Source organism: Cynocephalus volans, chromosome 3 (genome assembly GCF_027409185.1).
Source record: "Cynocephalus volans isolate mCynVol1 chromosome 3, mCynVol1.pri, whole genome shotgun sequence".
Lineage (NCBI taxonomy): Eukaryota > Metazoa > Chordata > Mammalia > Dermoptera > Cynocephalidae > Cynocephalus > Cynocephalus volans.
The window spans coordinates 10,775,995-10,800,296 of NC_084462.1; the positions used below are offsets into that span (position 1 = coordinate 10,775,995).

The 24,302-nt window shown below is 40.0% G+C and overlaps 1 protein-coding gene across 1 annotated transcript in view; it reads left to right on the plus strand.

Annotated features, from left to right (window-relative positions):
- NLRP5 (NLR family pyrin domain containing 5) overlaps nt 1-21,261 on the plus strand; it is a 61,732-nt gene extending 40,471 nt beyond the window's left edge. The window contains 6 exon segments of the mRNA XM_063089926.1: nt 3,230-3,400; nt 6,462-6,632; nt 9,133-9,303; nt 11,110-11,280; nt 13,762-13,932; nt 21,129-21,261. Coding sequence (XP_062945996.1) covers nt 3,230-3,400; nt 6,462-6,632; nt 9,133-9,303; nt 11,110-11,280; nt 13,762-13,932; nt 21,129-21,261 — 988 coding nt within the window.
- Nucleotides 21,262-24,302: the final 3,041 nt, after the last annotated feature.

The window sequence follows — 24,302 nt, forward strand, 5'->3', positions numbered from 1 at the left end:
AAATTAAAATAGTTAAATTTTAAATAGTAAATTTTATGTTATAAATATTAAGATAAAAAAAATCAATGCTTACAAAGATTTTTTAAAAATACTACAGAGAGGTCACATGTACCCTTCAGGTAGTTTCCTTCCGTGGTTACATTTGACGTAACTATAGCACAATATCAAAACCAGTAAATCAACACTGGTGCCAGGTATGTACATCATCCTATGTCATGTTATCGCACGTAGATTCACATAACCATCACTGCAACCAACATACTATGAGCCATTCCTCTCATGCTTTTCCTTTGTCATCATACACACCCTTCATCCTCATCATTCCCAATCCCTGGAAACCATGCATGTTTTTCTTCTCTATAATTCTTTCATTTTAACAATTCTGTAAAAGTGGAATTGATACAGCAGTATGTCACTGCCTGACACTGGCGTTCTTCAATTAGCTGTGAGATTCATCCAAGCTGTTGTGTATATCAAGTTTGTTTCTTTCTATTGCTGGGTGCTATACATATATATATATATGGTATGAACATATCAGTTAGCTTACCCCTTCCCCAATCCGGGGATATTTTGGTTATTTCCAGTTTGGGACTGTTACCACAGTTTGTAAATCCTGAGTGTGTGTCTTGTCAATTAGATTAGGTTGGTCTAAAGAGACTACTGTTCATTGTTTAGGGTATTCTGAGGCAGACAAACATAAACTCTGCTTTGAGCTTTGTTAATTGATACACAATAACTGTGAAAGAATAACTTACCCACCCAGTGACTGAAAGAAATTGTTGGGGCAGGCACCATACACGTGTTTTCACCTGGTAACTATGGAACTGCACTTTTAAAAATGTAACCTAAGGAAGTCAGCCAAAGCATAGACATCCTCGGAGGATGGAAATGCATATGTTTGCCCAATATCGTGTGGATTTTACAACTTCTCTGGGAACAAAGAAGAGGCAGCTTCTCCCACTCTTTCTTGCTTTTAGTGCTTCACAAATAGATTAACTACTGCTTGGATTCAAGGAATGAATAATACATGTATCAGAGAAGAGGGAGAGAAACTACTCGGGGCTAAGGAAGGATTAAGTGCAAAGTCACATGGTGGGAGGTGACAGCCAGTTTCCTGGAAGTGTGATGAGTTTACCTCCTGGTAATCCATGAGGGCAGAAGTATTGGTCTATTTCTTTCACTTCTGTATTCCCAGAACCTGGAACTGCTCTGTTTTGAACACCTGACCTATATTATGCCCCCAAATACTTATGAGATAGAGGGATGACATGGCATGATTGGCTAACTCTTCAAATGGGAGATGACTTTGAAAGATTGGATTTTGATTAAATATCATATTAAAGACTTGGCTTCTTTTTATTTTTCATTCAACAAATATAGAGATCCTATGAGGCTCATAGCACTATAATTGGTTCTAGGGGTATGCTGGTGAATGAGGCAAGGTTCCTACTCTCATGAGACTCACAGGCTAGCACACAGACAAAAACAAACAAAAAAATCATGTGTTTACACACACAACATGAGCATGTATGTTTGAGCTCTAAAAGGTCTGTCTAAAATTTAACAGAAAACAATGAATATTAATACTTTAGTACATAGCAAATACATCCAACAATGTATAATGGCTCAGAAACAACAGATTCCTTGCCTATGTCAACAGTCCAAGAGGGCTTCAGACTCTACCATGATCCTATGCCACACAGGCTAACGGGGGTTCTACCATTAACACACAGCTTCCAGATCTGGCCTGAGTATAGAGCTTCAGGGTACAGAAGCAGGGAGGTTTTATGAGGCAGGCCTGGAAGTCGTTCAAATCACTTCCGCTCTCATTCTCTTAGCTAGAATTCAGACATGTGGTCATGCCCACTGTAAGGCACACTGGGAAATGTAGTCCAGCTCTGTTTCCAGGAAGAAGCAAAACCGTTTTGCACAATTAGTTTCTGCCAGGCCTTGCTCTGTTTCATGTACAGTCATATACCAAATAATGTTTCAGTCAACAACAGATCACATATGATGCTGGTCCCATAAGATTAAAATGGAGCTGAAAAATCCTTATCACCTAGTGACGTAGCTGTCATGATGTTATAGTATAATTTCTTTTTCTTATAAATTTAGTGTAGCCTAAGTGCAGTATATTTATAAAGTCTATAGTAGCATCCTATAGGCCTTCACATTCACTCACCGTTCACTCACTGACTGACCCCAAACAACTTGTAGTCTTGCCCTATACAGGTGTACCTTTTAAAAAATCTTTCATACAATATTTTATTGTACCTTTTCTATGTTTAGATATGTTCAGATACATAAGTCCTTACCATTAAGTTACAATTGCCTATAGTATTCAGTACAATAAAATGTACAAATTTGTTGCCTAGGAGCCATAGACTATATATACCATATAGCCTAGATATGTGGGAGGCTAGACTATCTAGGTTTGTGTAAGTACACTCTGATTTTCACAGCACTGTGAAATGGCCTAAGAATGCATTTCTCAGAACATATCCCCATTAAGCAATGCATGCCTGTATATTCTAATATTTTAATCCTCACAACCCCCTCTGGGGTTGGTAGCATTGTTATCTCCACTTTCCACATGGTAAATTGGGTCATAGAGATGTTAAACTACTTGCTTAATAGCAAATTAAGTGACATTTCAGATTAGGGGTAGAATTGCTGGGTCAGGGGTAGATGCACATTCAGTGTTGTAAATACTGCCAGTTGTCTCCAGAGGGTTGTACCTTTCAGCAAATACTTGAGTGCCTACTGTGTACAAGGCACTATTGGAGCTGCTGAAGATACAGTAGGAACAAGGCAAGTCAACTCTCTTCCCCTATGGAGATGGCATTCTAGGCAGGAAGATGGATAAGAAGCAAGTATAAACATAAATATATGAAATGTCAGCTGCTGATTATTGCTGTGAATATAAGAATTTTGGATAGAAGGAAATAAAGTGGGGGTGAGGTGGTCTAGGCACAGTTTAAGCAAGGTGGTTAGTCCAGCTTACTCCAAGGAAGTGACATTCAAGAGACCTGAATGAGAAAATGAATCACATGAAGACCTGGGAGTTATTGTAAATATAAGAAACAGCAAATGCTCAGATCCTGAGATGGGAGCAAACAGCATCTGAAGATCAGACAAATTGCCAGAGTAGCTCGTATGCACTGAGTGAGGGGAAATGAGTTGCTTTGGAGGAGAACTGGGACATGTTTCATGTTGCCTGTCTCTGCAGGTTGGACTGCTGTGGGTTAACCGACACCTGTTACCTGATGATCTCCCAAGTCCTTACCACATCCACCAGTCTAAAATCTCTCGGCCTGTCAGGAAATCAAGTGACAGACCAAGGGATGAAGCCTCTCTGCGATGCCTTGAAGATCCAACAATGCACCCTGCAGAGGCTGACGTGAGTTGCACTTTATGTCACCAGGATTTTTTTTTTAAATCTTTACTGAGATCCTCCAGGTAATAGAGGGGAGGGGAATTAGCTGGTGCATAAGCCAAGACTGAAAATACAACTTGTAACCTCATGGGAGTGTCCCAGTGTTGGGATATAGGAAAAATAAAAAACCTCTATCTTTGCTACTGAACTCTAACCTGATATAAAAGATGGGAGCAGGAACCAGCCAGATGGAAAAGAACCAGTGATCTTCCTTACTGAGAAGGCCCTCTGGGAGCATGAGGCTTATATATGTGGCTAAATGGGTTTGTTAATATTTGACTCCACAATTGAAGAATTTACCCACCCAGTTACTGAAAGAGATTGTTGAGGCAGGCTCCTTACTTCCCAGCAAAGTCCAGACCAGAGCACATGCATTATGGGCACAGACTGGCTCAAAAAGCAGCAGGGTCTGAGCAGCGTATCATTCAAACTAAAGTTGATAACTCTTACCTGCTGCTATGGAGAAGAGGGAGCCAAGTGTAGGAACAAATCCAGGCATGTTATTCTAGCAGAAGAGCTTCCATGTGAAAACACAAAGGAGAAATGCAGAACTGCTGTAAACGCCTAATGGTCCAAAAGGATATTACTTTTCTTTTTTCATTTTTTTCATTGCACATGTTCATGGGGTATAGTTTGTTTCAATACCTTCGTATATTGCATATTGATCTAATCAGAATAGTTGGCATACTATCACCAACAGTTATATTTTTGTGGTTATAGCATTCAAGATCCTCTTTTCTGGCTATCTTGAAATATACAGTACAATATTTTTAGCTGTTGTCACCCTAGGGCACCAGAACTTATTCTTCCTGTCCAAATGTAACTTTGTACCAGTCTTCCAACCTTTCCCAGGCCTCCCCTCCCCCTTTCCTTTCCCTGCCTCTGATAACCACTATTCCACTCTTTCTTCTCCTCTTTTTATTTTTCTTAATTAACCCATGACAATTGTATATATTTATGGAGTGCAATATGATATTTGGGTACATTTGTACTGTGTGCAGTGATCATATCAGGGTGCTTAGTATATCTATCACCTCAAACATTTGTCATTTCTTTGTGTTAGGAACATTCAACATCATCTCAACTAAGTATTCAAAGACACACGGTACTTTGTGGTTGGCTGTAGTCTCCCTATATTACTATAGAACATTCTTCCTGTCTCTGTAATATTTTGTACAAAATGATATCACTTTCTTACTAATAACTTACCCTATGGAGGGAGAGGGGAAAGAGGAACTAACAATCACAGCAATCATTTATCGCTTATTGAGCTGTACCAAGTACAGTGCTAAAACTTTTCTATGCCTATCTCACTTAGTTCTCAAAACAGATCTATGGAGTTGGTACTGTTGTTAACCCTATTGACAGATGAGAATTCAGAGTTTCAGAAAGGCTAAATCACTCATCCACGGTTGGACCATTATCAAGTGGTGAAGCAGGGATTTAAAGTTCTGGCGGATTCTCCAGAGCTGTGCCATCCAATATGGTAGCCACTAGCTGTGCGTGGCTCTCTAAATTTAAACTAAACATAAAATCCTAGGCTAAAGTAAGACAAAATACCAATTCACATTTAATCATTTCCATGTGGTGGGGAAAACATGAATTTTAACGAGGACTTGGTTTGTAGCCATGGATCTACTTCTTACTCTCTTTTTTTGTTTTTGTGTTTTGTCTTTTTGTGACCGGTAAGGGGATCACAACCCTTGGCGTGGTGTCGTCCGCACCGCGCTCACTGGCCAGTCCTATATAGGATCCGAACCCACGGGGAGCGCAGCTGCACTCCCAAGCGCTGCACTCTCCCGAGTGCGCCACGGGGCCGGCCCTACTTCTTAGTCTTTATGTGACACTTAAGTTTCTCTGTGCTCAGTTTCTTCTCTGATAAAATGGAGATAAAATATGTAATAATTACAACTAAAAAAAAAAAAATCCAGTTTCTCAATCATACTAACACATCCCAAGTGCTCAATAGCCACATGTGGCCAGTTGCTACCATTTTGGACAATGCATCTCTAGGTGATTTTTAATTTTGGCTCAATATCAGAGTTGTTAGATTAGTTGCAAGTGTTCTGAGGAAGGCAGATACTGGAATTCTTGATTCTAGCAAACTATTGCCATACCTCGAGGCTTTCTTTTTCAAGTGTACCTCAAAAATTGATTTTTGTGTGTAAATTTTCTGCCTTGTTAAATATTTCCTAGTAACTCAAACACTTTTAAAAAATACTTTGGGGTCCAGACAAAATATACCTCTGAGCCCTTTTTGGCACTGGGCTTTCAGTTTACATCTCATTGAATGTGGTCTCCTGCCCTATCTAGTAAAGGAGCTGCCAGCCACATGTGGCTATTTAGATATAAATGAAGGAAAATGCATAAAATTATAACTGTTTTCTCCATTGCATTAGCCACGTGCTGAGTGCTCAATAGCCATGTGGCTACCATATTGGACAGCATAGATCTAGAACATTCCATCGCAACAAAAAGTAAGACATCTGGAGTCTGATTAGGCTGATGTCACATTCTTGAGGGAAGGGGAGAGCACACTCCAAGTTCTTGTCTCAGCAAAACATGTCACTCATGTAGCGAACTATGTACAAGTTTTGAATCATCTCAAAGCCACATAAAATGCTTCTTCAGCCTTGAAACACAGATGGAGTATCTAGTTTATGTGTAAGGTTTATGATGTGTTAAATGTAGTTTTAAGTAGGAAAATCACTCACGTTAGTAAGGCCTTGCACAATAGGATACATGAAAACTGAAAATAGCCAAGCTGAGAGCAGATTCGTGTTGCCCATTCGTTTCCCATTGTCACTGATGGGAGATCCAATCACCCATGATATTTAGAGTATTATTTGGGGGCTGAAGCACTGGAGTTGTTTGCAAGCTACAGGCAGACATGGTGTAATATTATTTATTATATCTGCAAGGACATGTCAACTATGGGAGTGCTGTTTCTTTCCTTTTCTTAGGAAGGAGAGATGAGAATTTAAGAATCTACCTCATTTCCTTTCTGGTTGCTCTCTTTTTGCAGACTGGAGAACTGTGGTCTCACAGCTGTTGGCTGCCAGGTTCTGGCCTCAGCCCTTGTCAGCAACCAGAGCTTGACACACCTGTGCCTATCAAACAACAACCTGGGGAATGAAGGAGTGAATCTGTTGTGTCGATCCATAAAACTTCCCAGCTGTAGTCTACAGAGGCTGATGTGAGTCTGACTTGCCTCCCTGTGAGGACTTCATAGTTTTCTGACAAATAGTGTGGTGTAGCTCTCAAAGCACAAAGCAGCAAGGAAGCATGGAAATTTTACAATAAAGGGATTGATATATCTTATCCCTCCTAATTATCTCTTGGATTTCACTCTTCCTTGAAAAATTCGACCTCTGCTTTTGTGTTTTCTTACAGCAGGAAGCCATCATTCATTCCAATACAGTCAATTGTCATAAATTTGAGGTCGTGTGTTCTACAAAGTCACCCTTGAACACTGATTTAGCCAATACTGAGTCATTGCCCCTAGGGGTAGTGGGGAGTGTCTTTGTTCTTTTTCTGTTGCTTATAACAGAATACTTAAAACTGGGTAATTGATAAAGAAAAGAGATTTAAGGCTTATTTCTTATAGTTCTGGAGGCTGGGAAGTCCTAGGTCAGGGGTGTGCATCTGGCGAAGGACTTCTTGCTGGTCAGACTCTGCAGAGTCCTGAGGTGGTGCAGAGCATCACATGGCAACAAGGACAAGAGCAAGTTCATGGGCTCACTCCTCCTCTTATTAAGCCACCAATTCTACTCCTGTGATAACCTATTAATCCGTGAACTGATTAATCCATTCATGGATTATGACCCAATAACTTCATAAAGTCCTCACCTCTCAATACTGCCACGTTAGGGATTAGGTTTCAACATGAGTTTTGGAGGAGACATTCAAATCATAGCAGGGAGATATAGGGTTAACTTCCTATGAGCCTCCAGTCATATTTTCATCAACTGATCAATACTTAACCTTGTTTTGCATGTTTCTATTTAATGACACTTTACTTAGTACATGTTGTTGGTACATTAACATTGAACTTGTGACCAACAGTGCTATAACTCATGCCTGAACAAAGCTTATCTAACATATGTAAGGAACATTACAATCTCTTCATGCTTAGGAACACTAGAAAGCACTGTCACACTAATCTTGGGGGCAATTTTAAACTACAAAATCACCAACAGAAAGCAAAGAAATTTGACAAACATGGCACTAAATATACCTAAATGTACTTGTTTACAGTGTAAGAGCTCAGACAATTTCAACCTCAACTGGGAAAAATATGTAGCACTGGCAACTCAAATTTTTCTCTGCTCTGTACACATGCATGTCCAAGAAGGACCATGAGTGCCACTAGTATTGATTTTTGGTATTACGAATAAATTTTAGTAAGTAGGAAATTGCATATATACAGAATCCATAAATAATGAGGATCGATTGTATTTATTAAGTAAACACTCCTAGTTACTAGTGATATGGAGACAAACGGTGGATGTTCTCCCTATTTTTACATAGCATAAATTCTGGTATGAGAGAGATAATGAGATTTTCAGGTGGAGGTAAGAGTGGCGTACAGCCACAGTCATACAGATTGTGTGTTGCCTGACTCCAAGGAGCACAAGGTGTCCACAAAACCATTTTAAAAACTTTCTTGTGTTGCCAAATTACTCTTCTATCATAAATTTTTGGCTTGACAGTGAGAATGAGAAATTTTTACTACTCCTGTTCAATACCATAAGCTTACTCTGCCTTAGGGTTACTTTGCTTTCTGCCATCCATCCCCATTAACCTGTTAGTCTAACAACTTCGTATAAACAAAAAATTACGTGCATTAGTGGTATACCTGTAGCCAGAAATTCAGTTAGAGACTATAACCTTAATGTAACAGATATTCTGTTAAAGGCTATAACAAGGTTCCCAAGTGAATGAGTTATGGGGAGATACTGAACATGGTGGGTAGAATAGTGCCCCCCCCATGACAAAAGATGTCCACATCCCAATCCCTGGAACCTGTGAATGTGTGATCTTATATGGCAAAAAAGACTTTGTAGATTTAATTAAGGATCTTGAGATGGGGAGATTATCCTGGGTGGATTATCTGGGTGACCCCAGTGTCGTCATAAAAGTCCTTATAAGGGAAAAAAGAACAGAGGAGAATTGGAGCAGGAGATGTGAAAAGGGAGGTCAGAGTGATGCCATTGCAGGCTGCGGGGACAGAGGGCAGGAGCTAAGGGATGTGGGTAGCCTCTAGAAGATGAAAAAGGCAAGGAAGCAGATTCTCCCCTAGAGCCTCCAGAAGAAACACAGTCCTGCTGACACCTTGATTTTGGACCAGTGAGACCTGTGTTAGATTTCTGACCTCCGGAACTATAAAATAATATATTTGTGTTTTATGCAACTAATTGTGTGATCATTTGTTATAGCAGCCATAGGAAACATACGTTGAATATAAAGGAACGTTGAAAAGAAAAGTTCAGAAAATCTTGAATAGCATTGAGCAAGTGTATTATGCCAGTCACTGCACCAAGTACTTTATGATCATTCCGTCATTTAAGCTTAAATACGAATATGACCTCCTTCCTACAGAGGATAAAACTGAGATGGAGAGAAGTAGTAGTTGACCCAAGGTCACACCAAGGAACACGTTTGACCTTGCTCTTTCCCTCGTGTGCTTCTCACAGGCTAAACCAGTGCAACCTCGACGTACCTGGCTGTGGTTTTCTTGCTCTTGCACTCATGGGTAACACACGTCTGACACATCTGAGCCTTAGCATGAACCCCTTGGAAGACAATGGGATGAAACTTCTCTGCGAGGTCATGAGGGACCCATCTTGTCAGCTCCAGGACCTAGAGTAAGTTTCTCATAGTTGTTTGGGATCGACCCTATTGTATTGGGGTCTGGGCTTCCTAGAAATTCAAGAAATATATGAGCGGGGAGACTGGAACCAAAAATTAGTTTGAGGGTCAACTGATGCTCGTTTTTCCAGTGGGTACTCTGGGTAAGTCGGTGTGTTGACACCATAATGAATGTGGGAAGAGCAGAGAAATTACTATGAATAAGAGCCCCATGGCAGGAACTATAAATTCTGAGTCACCCTTGATTGTTAAAATCTCTTCACTCCTCAGAGGAGCTCTTCTTGCCCTAACGTAATCCTCAGCTATTCATCTGTGTGTGGGGAAGGGGATGCTTATAAATCACTTGATCTCTTTTCATCTGGAGCTCAAATTTCTCCTCCCCATGTTGAAGTGTTTCTACTTACTAGGGGTATTCCATCACTAAACAGACTGTGGAAAACTTAAAAGATCTCAATGAGCAGAAATAAATCTTCTATCTCACAATTAAGCTGTCACTACTGTTAGTATGTTGGTAAATGTCTCCTGGGACTCTGTTTTCCTAGATGCATAGTGCATTTAATGTTTTACAAAAAAGGTATCCTAGTAGTCAGTATTTAATGCATTCTTACCATGTAGCAAGCACAGGACTCTAAATATTTTGTATGTCTAATCTCATGTAGTTCTACCACCACCACCAATTATATCCAGTGGGGAACTAGAATCCCAACAACCCAAAATCTTGGTGTTGGTGTCATGTTCTGTCCTTGAGGATATGTAGATCATAAGAGTAAACAAAGCATGGTATGGTATTTCATTTCATGGTATATGGTAAGTTAAATTCTCTAAAGCTGGGCACTCCACTTATGTCTAGTGTTTTGGTCATGAGTACCTTATAAATCTTTGTATACTTGGTAGCATTTTCTTGTCAATTACAAAAGTAGAATTAATGGACCTAAAAGTGGGACCATTTTGAGATCTCTCCCTTCCCTGTAACAAAATAAAGCATAGATCATAGTTCACAAGCTTCTGAGTGCCCCTGAGTATTATTCCTCTATTTCTTTCAATTGGCATTTCAAGCCCTACTTCTGCATTGTGTGAATTTAATCTCTGTCAACCAGAGATGTTTCTTTGGAATTGCATTTAAGTGCAAGGAGAATATATGGTCTTTATCATCTATGCATTTATCTGAGACTTTGTCATCTCCCCCATACCTACAGGTGTCAATCCTTGCAACTGAGTCCTTTCTCACTCTTCACCTGAATGCCTCATGAGGATGGACTCCTCAGCCCCAATGGGAATTTTAGTTCACTTAAAGATATGGAACTCTGAAGCTGTTTCAGCCACCTTTAGCTATTATGTTGGGGACCATTTCCACCTTCAACTTTCCCTATTCTGCCTGGGAAAAGCAGCACAAGACCCCTTCCCTTTTGGATCCCAGACCCTATTAGCATTTCAGTAACTTCTGTCACATTTTCTCTGCCTCTCAAGGGATCTACCAACTGCTACCCATTTGTGCTTTTTCTGTTTGTCTTTCCCTCCCCCCATGGAGATTCTTGACCCCATCTCCAGGTTTGGAGCAAGCTCTGATGTGCTCATTTCTTTTTCCAGAAATGCTTTGAGCTACATCCAACGTTTCCCCAGCCTTCACTATTCATCCCTCTCCTGAGCCAGTGGATGCCACCTAGTCTCAGCCGTTTACGGGAATGGGCAGAAAGGTGACCAGTTAGGAAGAAAAGGAAATTCTCATTGACATTTTCTGAATATTATCCCACTGTAAGGCTTTCCTCAAAAGATATAAATTTATTCTCTTGGGTCTCTTGCAGATTGGTGAAGTGTCGTCTCACTGCTGCTTGCTGTGAGAGTCTGTCCTATGTGATTGCAAAAAGCAAACACCTGAAGAGCTTGGATCTCACCGCCAATGCCCTGGGTGACAGTGGGGTTGCAGAGTTGTGTGAGGGATTGAAGCAAAGGAAAAGTTCTCTGAGGAGACTCGGGTAACTTCCTGGGATCACCTCTTTGAGGGCCAGGCTCAGAGGAAGGGGGACCCAAGCATGAAATTGCTTCAACGAGGAGGATGTTCTGGTTTTCATGACTCTCTATCAAGTTAGACAAAATAGAGTCTTGGTAGAATAACAGATCTGGCTATAAATTCCAACTCAGCATCTATGTATGAGGTGAATGAAACAGAAAATGCTTGAGAACAAGGTCTAAAGGTAGAAAGCCCTCAAATATTGATTGAACAGCCTCTGCGGGCTAGGCATGGTACTAAATGGTAGAAGTATGGAAGTGAATAAGACCTTGGCATGGGGGCATATATGGTCTAGTGAGAAAGGTGAACAAAAAGCAAGTGATTACACTAGTGGTTCTCGAAACGAGCATCAGACTCACCCATGGACTTATTAAAACAGAGCGCTTCAATACGGAGGGATATGGTTCGGCTGTAAAAAAAAAAAAAAAAAAAAAAAAAAGAATGAATGAAGCACTGACACATGCTACAACATGGATGAGCCTTGAAAACACTACACTAAGTGAAAAGCCAGACACAAAAGGTCATATGGTGTGTAATTCTGTTTGTATAAGATGTATTCTAATCCAAAGAGACAGAAAGTAGACTAGTTGTTTCCAGCCTTCTACCCTGGGTGTATCCACCTGCAAATATTCCAAGCTTCAATGAGTCCGATTCTCCACCCTCTCAGCACCTGTACTTAGGTAGCTGAGAACTGCAGGATCAAAAAAAAACAAGGGTAAGTAGATAATCATGTGCAGTCAGTAGTCACTGATAAATTTCTGTCTCCCCAGTATTACATTTTTCTGGTTAACTTGTTTTCCCCACTCCCTGAAACAATGATTTCAAACCATCTCCATTCTTTGGAAACTTTTGGACCTACCTTGTTCTCCCTGGCACTTAATAAATGACCCCACTCCCTTCAAATAAATATAAAACCATTTAATAGGAAGGCTCTAAACTTCCTACCAAGAGACCGGCTAGTATCTGCACTGACATGCCCTTCCTTCTGTAGCAATGAAGGAAGCATCCCGACGTTAGTTAACTTCACCCATGTTAACCAGAGGCTAATTTTATCCATGTTGGGGATCATGCAATCATCTGTCTATGCAGCAGCTTATACCATGATAGATTTATCTCCCCCTTGCCTCTGCCTCAGCCTCCCAACTGGATATTCTGTCTTTATAAATACTTGCATATTATTTTAGCAAAACCAAAAAGAAAGATTTCATTCAATCCCATTTCATCATCAAGCTATAAGTGGCTAAAACAAGTTAAGCTACACTTCATAGACGTTTTACTCTATCATAAGAATTCCAAAATACACAAAATCTAGAATTATTAGGATATTCAAAACGTATGCACTCACCATCTAGTTTAAAAAATCAGTGTTTTTGCTCTAGCTGGTGAACTATTTCATAGAAAGTTATGGATTTTGACATTCCACCTCAAAATACCTCAACATGCATCTCTAAAAATACAGATGTTCCTTGATTTACAGTGGGGCTGCATCCAGATAAACCTGTCGGAAGCTGAGATTATCATATTTGAAAATGCATTTAATACACCTAATCTATCAAATATCGTAGCTTAGCCTAGCCCACCTTAAACATGTTCAGAACACTTATATTAGCCTATAGTTAGGCAAAATCATCTAACACAAAACCTGTTTTATAAGAACGTGTTGGATATGTCATGTAACTTATTGCATACTGCACTGAAAGTGAAAAACAGAATGGTTATATGGGTGCTTGAAATATGGTTTCTACTGAATATGCATCTCTTTCACACCATCACAAAGCTGAAAAGTCTAAGTTGAACCATTGTAAGTTGGGGACCATCCATACCTCAACATGCACCTCTGGAAATACCAGAACTGTCCAACACCATTACTATGCTTAATGATGTTCTTTGGCTTTCCATTACTCTTAGGATTAAATCCTTAATATGACCTAAAATGTCCAGCTTCCTCTCATACTACTACCTCTGACTGCCCTGGCCATCTAGTCATCTTTGTTTCTCAAATGTGCCCCACTTTTTTTCCACAAGGGTGGTGTATGTACAGTGTCTTATATCTACATATCAGTACATCCTGCCTCGCTTCACATAACTCACTCCTCAGTTTTCAGTTTTAGGTTCAATGTCACTTTCCCAGCAAGTCTTTCTCCATGTTTCTTGTTATGTTCCCTTGTTACAGACTCTCTCAGTCTTTATTTTATTTTTTCCACAGCTATAACTTGAGTCACCCAGCAGCTCTCCAAGTGAGAACCGAGAACACTGCCATCACCTGGGAACTTGTTACAAATGCAAATATTCGGGTCCCTCCCCAGAACTACTGAGCTAGAAACTCTGGGGGGGGAGCCCAGCACTCTTTATTTTTTTCCCCTAACATCAGGTAAAATTCACACGGGTTGAATGAAGGATCTATCATTGATCTTTGAGGTTATTTCTTGGGTGTCTGTCCCTACAGGTTGGAGGCATGTGAATTAACTTCCGACTGCTGTGAGACGCTTTCACTGGCCCTCTCCTGCAACCGGCACCTGACCAGTCTAAATCTGTTGCGGAATAATTTCAGTCCTGCAGGAATGGTGAAGCTGTGTTCAGCCTTTGCACACCCCAAATCTAGTCTACGAATAATTGGGTAAGTCCCTAGCAATTGTCTTTTGAGATACAAACCTGCTTCTCTTATAGGCAAGCTAGTTGGTAGAGAAGCAGTTCATGACAGCAGTTAAGATCGTGGCTTGATGACCAGGTATTTATTCAATCAATGAATTTCGCTGTGCTCTGAGTGTGTTGCTGGATGCTGGGGATACAGGGACATAGGAGATGGAGGAAAGGTGCCTGATACCCTGGAGCTTACTTTTTATTTGGTTGGGGAGGATGGAGAGATAACATACAAAGGCTTACGCTCAAAAAACTTAAAACAGAATTGCTGTGTGATCCAGCAATTTCATTCTGGGTATAGGCCAAAAGAATTGAAAGTAACAGCTCAAAGAGATATTTGCATGCCCATATTCATGGCAGCATCATTCACGATAATAGCTGACAGGTGGAAGCAACCCAGATGTCTATCAATGGATAAATGGATAAACAAAATGTGCTACATATATGCAATGGAATATTATTCAGCCATAAAAAGGAATGAAATTCTGATACATGCCCAACATGGGTGAATTTTGAAAACTTTATGCTAAATGAAATAAGCCCAGACCCAAAAGTATGATTCCACTTATATGAGGTACCTACAATAAGAAAATTCATAGAGATAGAAAGTAGAATGATGGTTGCCAGGAGCTGAGGGAAGGGCAAATAGGGAATTTAGTGTTTAATGGATGTGAAATTTGAGTTTTACAAGATTAAAAGTTCTGGAGATGAGTGGTGGTAAAGGTTTCACAGCAACGTGAATGTATTTAACACATTGAACTATACACTTAAAATGGTTAAGATGAGGACTGGCCAGTTTAGCTCAGTTGGTTAGAGCATGGTGCTGATAACACCAAAGTCCAGGGTTCAATCCCTGTACCATCCAGCTGCCAAAAAGAAAAAAAAAATGGTTAAGGTGGTCAATTTTATGTGTATCTTACCACAGTTAAAAACCACAAAAGTTTAGGATTGTTGCAGGTAGTAAATGCTAAGAAGGAAACAAGATAGTAAGAGAGTGAGGGACATGGGGTTACTTTAGATTACGTAGTTGGAAATTTTTTTCCCCACATGTCAAAGATTTTATTTAATGTATTAACTAATGAGAGAACCAATAAGATGTTAACATGGTTCAAATGAGCATTTGACCTACAGGTATTTATATGCTGTAAGTAACAAATAATTTGCATTGCCATGAACAGTAATTGTTTGCTTAGCTATGGACAGAAAATAACTGCATTACTATCAGTTTTCTACAAGTTAACTTCTGTCTCTACAGAGTCATAAAATAGCCTAGTCAGAGATAACCAAATGAATGAATAGTCCCCGAAGGGTCTGCTAGACACTGCCCAACATTCCACTGCAAAGACATTCAAGAATTTCTTGATTATTAATTGACGAATAAAAATTCTATATGTTTATGGTGTACAACATGATGTTTTGATATATGTATTCACTGTGGGTAGACTAAATGAAGCTAATTAACATATTCAGAAAACTCAGTTTTTCCTGACGAAATTCTCACTAAGGAACAGATGTTTGATCTGAGTCCTGAAGGGCAAAGGCAACTGCATGGAAATCTTCCTGGCTGAGAGAGACTTAAGGGCAGAGACTCCCAGACCATCAGATGTGGAGTGAGTGAGAGAAGGAAACAGTAGTAAAAGATGAGGTTCAGGTGGAGAAGATGAGCTCATGGATCAAGCGGAGCGCCTTATAAGCTAGACTTAAATCTTGGTTTTTTTCTTCCAAGTGTGATGAGAAACCAAAGGGAAAGTTTAAGTAATTGAATCATTTGGTTTATGTATTTAATTTTCTGGTTAGAAAGTTTAAAAAATGAACATTGGGGAACAGGTATACCTTCGACTTGATGATTTCCATTCCTCTGGGTATATTCCCAGCATTGGGATAGCTGGGTCGTATGGTAGATCTATTTGCAATTGTTTGAGGAACCTCCATACCATTTTCCATAGAGGCTGCACCATTTTGCAGTCCCACCAACAGTGTATGAGAGTTCCTTTTTCTCCGCAACCTCGCCAGCATTTATCGTTCATAGTCTTTTGGATTTTAGCCATCCTAACTGGGGTTAGATGGTGTCTCAATGTGGTTTTGATTTGCATTTCCCGGATGCTGAGTGATGTTGAGTTTCTCAAAACATAACACAAAGAATTATCATATGACCCAATAATTCCATGCCTGTGTATATATTAAAAAGAACTCTGGCCAGGTAGTGAAACAAATACGTGTACACGCATGTTCACAGCAGCACTACTCACAGTGGCCAAAAGATGAAGGTAGTCTACACGTTCGTTAAAGGATGAATGAATAACAAGATGTAGTTTATCCATACAATGGCATATTATTCAGCCACTTAAAAAATGAAGTACTGATACATGCTACAATAGGGACAAACCTTGAAAACATTATGCTCATTAAAAGAAGCCAGACACAGAAGGTTATGTATTATAGGATTCCATCTATATGAAATATCCAGAATAGGAAAATCCAGACAGGGGCTAGAAAGTGGAAAAGGGGAGTGAAAAACAACTGTTTAATGGGTACAGGTTTTCCATTTGGGAAAATGAAAATGTCTCAGAACTATATAAAGGTGGTGATTGCACAACCTAGTGAACGTACTAAATCGCTGAATTGTTCCCTTAAAAACGGCTGGATTTATGTGATGTGAACTTTACCTCAGTAAAAACGATGTAGTATAACATATGCCACAGATGCTCAGATTCCCTCCACCTTCTTAAGAATCAGGAGACTCCCCCCCCCTTAAAACTCCCCATCCCATAAAGACTATAGATCTCAGATTTTCTAGCACTGTCTTCAAATCTAAGCCAATTTCCATTTATAAGTGGAGTAAAAGGTAGTGTAAGATGGTTGTGGGATACATGCTTGGGGTGAGACCCAAATTCTGCTACTTTTTAGTGCTGAGTATGGGAGGAAGCTATTCTAATGACCAAGAGAAATAGGAGTATATGTTTCTCCTCTTCTCTCCTCCCCTCGATACAGGCGTTCACCTTCATAGAGACCCAAATGATTTCCCATAAAGTTGTATATGGGTAATAGTCACCCTCCAAGATTCTCTTGATCCACGAACGAGCTCCTAGGGAGGCAATGATAAAAACATAATCCCGGGATTACAGTCTAGCAAAGCATTTCAGCAAGTACACACTTAAAGTTATATGGAGACCAAATTATATGAAACAGAAATATAGGGTAGGACGGGAAATATAGAACCACAGGATCTGATAGGCTCTGGAGTTATGGAGTTTTTTTAAATAGGTTTTTTATCGCTACCTTAATCATTGCATAATTTATATACAAGAAAATGCAGAGATCTTAAATAAGTTTGAGTTGTGGCAATTGCTTACACTGCTATAATCGACACAAAACAATATATACAAAAATTTCATCATCCCAGGAGAGTTTCTCTGTGTCTCCTTCCCCCCAACTGAAAGGCAACTCATCTTTGATGTCTGTGACCATAGATGAGTTTTTCCTGTTTTGCGACTTCATGTAAGTGAAATTATACAATATTCTTTTATGATAGGTTCTTCAATATAATGTGAATGCTTATATAATTTGATATAAATTTATATAATTTGTATATTTATGTATACATTCATCTATGTTTTTACAAATTTTGGTATTTTAATCCTGAATTAGATAACATTTCACACTTATAACAATGGCTAAAATGAAAAAGTTTTAAATATTGGCAAGATGTGTAGCAACTGGAACTCCCATATGTTGCCGGTGCTTGTTTAAGTTGTTACAATCACTTTGGTGAACTGTGTCTCAACAATTCCACTCCTAGGTATTTATCTAGAACTAAAAACATATCCACAAACAGATTTATACAAGAATATTCATAGTAATTTTTATAACAACAAAACATGGAGATAACCCAAATGCCCAGCATCTTAAGAATCAACAAGCAAATTTTTCTATATTTATACTGCTAAACAATAAAAAGAAAAAAATAGATTTGGAAGTTTTAGGAATAACTTCTTGGAAGATGGAACATTTTAAGTTGAGACTTAAAAGATGTCCAGGCATTCAACCATCCATAGCATGGTTGAAGACCTGAGCTAAATTTGCCCTTTTGTGTCTTGCCCTGGAGAGTGTGTCTAGAACCAAGTAGCAAGGGAGAGGAGATCCAGGAGAGGTAGGCAGGGCTAGATATGCAGTTCCTGCACGGCCAGAGTTAGGGAGTTAGAATAAAATTTACAGTGTAGTTGGAAGTTGTTGGTATTGTTTAGCCAGTAGACTAACACAACATGACTTAAGTTTTAAGAGCTTACTCTGGCTCCCTTGTTGAGAATGACCTGTTGGACCAACAGTAAAAGCAGGTAGACCAGTGGGGAAGCTGCTGCAGTAACCCAGGTAAGAGATGGCATTGGCCCACGTTGAGGGTTATGGTGGCAGCAGGAATAGAGAGAAAGAGGGTGATTGGTGAGATCAGATCGAGGAGATAGAACTGGTAAGACTGGGTGTGTTGAATGTGGTGGTTCAGCCAGTGACAAGAATCAAGGAGATGTCACAGAGGTTTCTGACATGAGCAGGTTGAAGACTGAGGGAGAGCAGATGTTAGGCTTTACATAGAGTAGACCCCTGCCTTGTCCATGAAGGATATGTTCCAAGACCTTCAGTGGATGCCTGAAACCAGATAGTGCTGAACTAATAATATATATACTGTGCTTTTTTTCTATACATATATATCTAGGATGAAATCTAATTTATAATGTAAGCACAGTAAGAGATTAACAAGAGTAATAATAAAATAGAACAATTCTAACAATATGCCAGCATCACTACTCTTGCACTGTGGGGCCATTATTAAGTAAAATAAGGGTTACTTGAACACAAGAACTGCAATTCCAGACAGGCAATCTGATCACTGAGGTGACTAAGTGACTAAAGGACATGTAGCTTCTACAGCCTGGATGCATTGGAAGAATTCACATCCCAAGTGGTACATACCTGGATGGTATGAAATCTCATTATGTTATTCAGAATGGCATGTAATTTAAAAGTTATGAATTTCTTATTTCTGGAATTTTTATAATTTTTGGACCACAGGTGACTGAAACCACAGAAAGCAAAGCTGATGATAAGGGGGTACTACAGTAAATCAAAATTGAATTTTGGAAATATTGAAGTATGGGATGCCTACTCATCCAAAAGAGGTCTTGAACCAAGATAAATCTATTTGTGCATACAGCTCTGTTAAGGGGTCTGAACTAGACATAAAAATTTAGGAGCTGTCAGTATATGGAAGCAGGCTTTTAAAGCCATTGATTGAGACCCCTTGGAAGGAATTATTGGCTGAGATTGACTGAATTCCCAAAGGTTCAAAGTCTCAGAGTTGAGAAGTCAATGTAAAAATAATGGTCAGCACAAGGCTCTGGAGCCACACTGGCTGGCCGTAAATTCTCGGGAGTTTTTATTGCTTATGACCCCAGGGAAGGTTTTTAATCTGTGCCTCCATTTTATTATCTAATATGGGGGACATCTCCCAGGATGGTTAGGGGAATTTAAGTAAGAGCTTAGACAGAGCCTTGAATATGGTAAACAAGTGTCGTCTGTTATCACTGGAAGATGAGAAAGAAACCAGCAAAGAAGGATATAAGATGTAGTAGCAAAACTTAAAAAGAAAACCAGTGGAATATGGTATCACAAGCTAAGACAAGATGAGGTTTTAAGAAGGGAGTGAGCCACTGTGTCTAATGCTGCTAAAAGATAAAGTAAGATGAGAAGAGGGTCTACTGACTGCGGCGTTTTGGAGATGATTAACCTCTCTGAGAGGTTTCAGTGGCAGGGTGAAGAGCAGTCAGGCTGAGGTGGACTGAAGAAATGTGTGCAGGCTATTTAAGAAAGATTTTGTTCAGAAGAAGAGAGAAGGGTGGCGTAAGCTCGTCAGGATGCTTTTGTTATGACAGTATCAGACTATGCTCAGCTGCTCAGGCACATGATCTACCAGAGTGAGAGGTTGAAAACGAGATATTCAAGGGCTACCCTGTTGTACAACTCTGGAGGGCTGAGTTAATGGAGTTCATAGGAGGTTAACCAGGACTATCCTTTAAGCCTAAGGGTTTCCTTCATGTGAAAATGATGGGTTCATAGGCATAGTTTCTATGTTTGGTGTTAGAAAAAGTATTTGTCATTTAGTACCTCTTATTCATAGACAAAATGGAAGCTAAGGGCATGCCCGAGAGTCAAGAAATATAGTTATAATTGGAGGATATAAACACCTGACTGGGGAAATATAAGGCTGGCAGCATCCACCTGAGGCTGTTATGATGTATTTATATGAATAGCAAATTTCTCAGTTGAGTAAACTATTTCTCCAGTATTGTCCTGTTCGTAGCAGTTGGATTTATCCAGGGTTCAAGTTTCGGCATGTGGGTATAACTAGAAGGAAGCTAAGAGTGGTTTTGATGGACTGTGGGATCGGGGCAGTGGGGGGAGTGGAGGTGGGTAGATAGAAGTGAAGGTGGGAGAGGGAGATGGATTGGGAAACATAGCTTAGTGGATTTGGAGATCTTCATGTGATCAAAAAACAGTTACAGTGATCACTTGGGCAAATGAGCTGAAAAGGCAGAATGTTGGGTTGAAAGAGCATGTTTGTATCAATGATTCATGAGACAGAATAGCCTTTTGACAAGATCAGGTGGTGACTATGGGACTTAGTAGTTGAAATTGAGAAGAGTCAGACCTGGATTTTACTAATTGACTTTTCATGAGCCTATTTCCCCATCTGTAAAATGGGTATGATGATATGCATCTACTTAAATACCCATCTCTCTCTCCTCTGCTAGAACATAAGTTTGGTGAGAGTAGGAAGCTTGCCTTGTCCTGCACTGTACCTATAAACCCTGTGACAGGACCCAGCACAAAGAAGATTCTCAGGAAGGAGTTCGTGGGTGGATGAATAATCATGCCTGCCTCGTAGGATTGCTGGGAGGAGCAGATGCCTGAAAAAGTTTAGTGTAGCATCTGACACATCAAGGAGTTTCTTTACATGTAGGAAGCACGCTACTGCTTTTACTCTACGGGAAACACGCTATGCTCCTTAAGCATACAAGGAAAGGTTTTGAGATCCTTGATGGGGCTCTCAGGACTTGATAGGAGGGGAGGAGAGTACAAAGCAAAATCTCAGAGTAATGTGTCCCCTTTCTGCCTCCCCAGGCTGTGGAAATGGAAATATCCTAGGCAAATAACAAAGCTTCTGAAGGATCTACAACTTGTCAAGCCTCACATTGTAATTGATGGTGGTTGGTATTCTTTTGATGAAGATGACCGGTACTGGTGGAAAAACTGAAGACATGAAAACCTTCCCCACTCACACCCCTTTTGATGAAGGAACTTAAAAACCTATCTTCACAGAGCAAGCTGTGCCCAGAAGTTCCTTCTCAAAGATGTAGAATGATTTCTGATTTCACAAAGCCCTCAGTGGTAGTGATTCTTCTGTGTTCAGTATAACTTGGTTACTGCATTTGAAGGCTTGTGACCTTCAAGTCATAAGACCTCAGTATCTGTGAAATGTCTGTCCTACCACAGAGCATATAGAGGGCATCAAATAAACACTGAAAGCATTTGGAAAAAGTGTCAAGTGGTCTTCTTGACCAGTGGGGATACAATTTAAGAGCAGAGTTTGAGAGGACTTAGGTCCTCAAGTGGCCCCCAATTTTGGGTAACACAACTGCTGGTTTTAAAGCCCATCTGAGTATCAAAGGATGATGTGACTGTCACTCAGTATCTGAACTATAAACACAAAGCTGGGTTTATTGCTTAGTGTTGTAAAGAAGAGCTTATCCATCACAGTCTCTCTGAGCAGAGCATACCTCTGATTTTTGTAGGTAAAGGACTTTGGGAAGGGTGAAATTCAGGGATTAAATCTTCAAGGTGTGAATTGACAGGTAGTACCAGGTGATACTGACTGACACTCAGTTATGTCCATTGGGTGAATCCTTTACTGACTGGCTGAACTTCTGAAGCAAAGTGCAGCCATTGGTTGGCTTGTAAAAAGCCTGTTCCCTGAGACAAATTGTCTTGGATCTACTGAATGGGTTTAAACCTGTTTAAGTAGCTACTTGTTACCATGGCTCCAGAACAGACTGTTCCTAGAAGAGAGGAAAACTCTTGTGTACTTATCAATGCGTACTTTTTATGATTTCTTATGTTTGTTTCTCTAATCTGTGATGGTGGTGGTAGCTAACACACACAGGCCTTATTGTGTGCCAGGCTCTCTTCTAAGCTCTATCTATAAATCAATTTGTTTGATCTTCACCTGAAGGTAGGTACTATTTCTACCTCCACCTTACTGATGAGGAAATTGAGGCATGGGGAGTTTAAGAATGCACAGCCAATAAGTAGCAGAGCTGCCATTCAAACCCAAGAAATGTATTTCTGGAGTCCATTCTTGTAACTGGAATGTTGTCTCTCTACTACAACCATTTCCTGTTTCATTCACTGTAAAGCTTGTAGATCTAACCTTCAAGCATTACTTTTCAGATCTGGAAACTTTTTAGCCTTCTTCCTTGTCAGATCAAATTAGATGGTGATTGGACTGCCCCCCGCCCACCTTCTCTTATAATGTGGCTGATAAAGTTTGAGGTGTAGGAGAAATATCAGCCCTGTAGTTTACCTGAGCTTACGTTATTAGCATAATCTTCAGTCTGATTTCTTGGCAGGAATACTTTTTAAACACATGTTCTGGGAGAGTCTATATTATATAGTGCTTGGACCTCAGACCAATGGGGTGTGGTTTGTGAGGTGAATATGTATACTGGGTAAGTGTGCTACAGTTAGTCCTTCAGAGTTAGAGAAGTCTCAATCTTCCTTCAGAATACCCTTTCTCCCACATGGGATATATGACCATCTGACATATCTGTGGCTTCCACAACCACGGATTCAACCACAGAAAATATTCAGGGGAAAACAGTAGAGCAATAAAAAATAATTCAAATAAAAAACAATACATATAACAACTATTTACATGGCATTTACACTATATTAGGTATTATAAGTTATCTGGAGATTATTTAAAGTGTATGGGAGGATGTGCATAGGTTTTCTGCAAGTACTACACCCTTTTATGACACTTAAGCATCCTTGAATTTTGGCATCTGCAGGAATCCTGGAACCAGTCTCCCATGATACCAAAGGACAACTATATATAACTAAAAATATATGTCTTTTTCTATGTCCAATGGGTTATCTTTAGTACGGCCTGCAAACCCCTATCCCCCAACAGTGCATACACCCCACTTTATAAATGACAGCCTAACAGAAAAAGCCAAAAGGAGAAGCCAAGTTTAAGAAACAAGTTTTGATTCAGACCTGTGTTAGCATCCTGGCTCTTCTACTAAATGGCTTTTGTGACACTAGACAAACATCACCCTACATAAGCTTTTGATTTCTTGTCTGTAAAATAGGTAAAATCATACCTACCTCATACGGTGAGTTTGAAGAGATAGATTCCTGAAAAGCAACACTGGGAGTGACTAGAACATTCATCCCACTGATATTTAATACCTACTTCTATTAGTTATCAGTTGCTATTTACAACATTATAAATGCAGCAGCTTAAAACAACATATATGTATTATCTCAGTTTTTGAGTTCAGGTGTGACTTAGCTGGATCCTTTGCCTCAAGGTCTCATGAGGCTGTGATGAAGATGTCAACCAGGGCTGTGGTCTCATCTGAGACCCAACTGGACAAAGAACCTCTTCCAAGTTCATATAGTTCCTAGGAACATTTGTTACTTTGCCGGCTGATGGATGGAGGGCTTCCTGTTATCACAGAAGTGAGAGCCCGTCAACTTTGCCATATTCTATTTGGCTTGAAGCAAGTCACAAGTATCTCCCATGCTGGAGGATCACAGGAGGGTGGGAAAACCAGGAGAAGGGAATCACAGGGCCAGCTAGAGTCCGCCCGATGCACTACTCTATGCTGGGCGGAAGTCACTTTCTACTCACTTCACCCTGTTGGAAAGGATATATTGTGTCTTTTCCTTGTGCCCCTCGGCCATCTCCAAGGGTAGAGGAGGGATTTACCTAGTTGGTGAGGATGGGAGGAAGATCTGGACCTGAGTGGTTTAGCCCCTTCTGGGAGCTCTTTTTGAGCATCCTGTCGCCGAGATGCATGCACTTTTTCCTCCTTTGAGCAGCAAGCTTTCAGTGGCTGGAGGAATTGGGTTGTGGCAAAGTGTTAGGAAGGTGCAGATGCACACCACCGGCCTCAGTGGACCTATGAGTAATGAACATTTACATCTAACTCATTTCTCATTTTATTCCAAATTCCAAAAGTAGGGGATGATGTCAATTATTCTGTAAAATCCCCAGCACTGGGCTAGGGC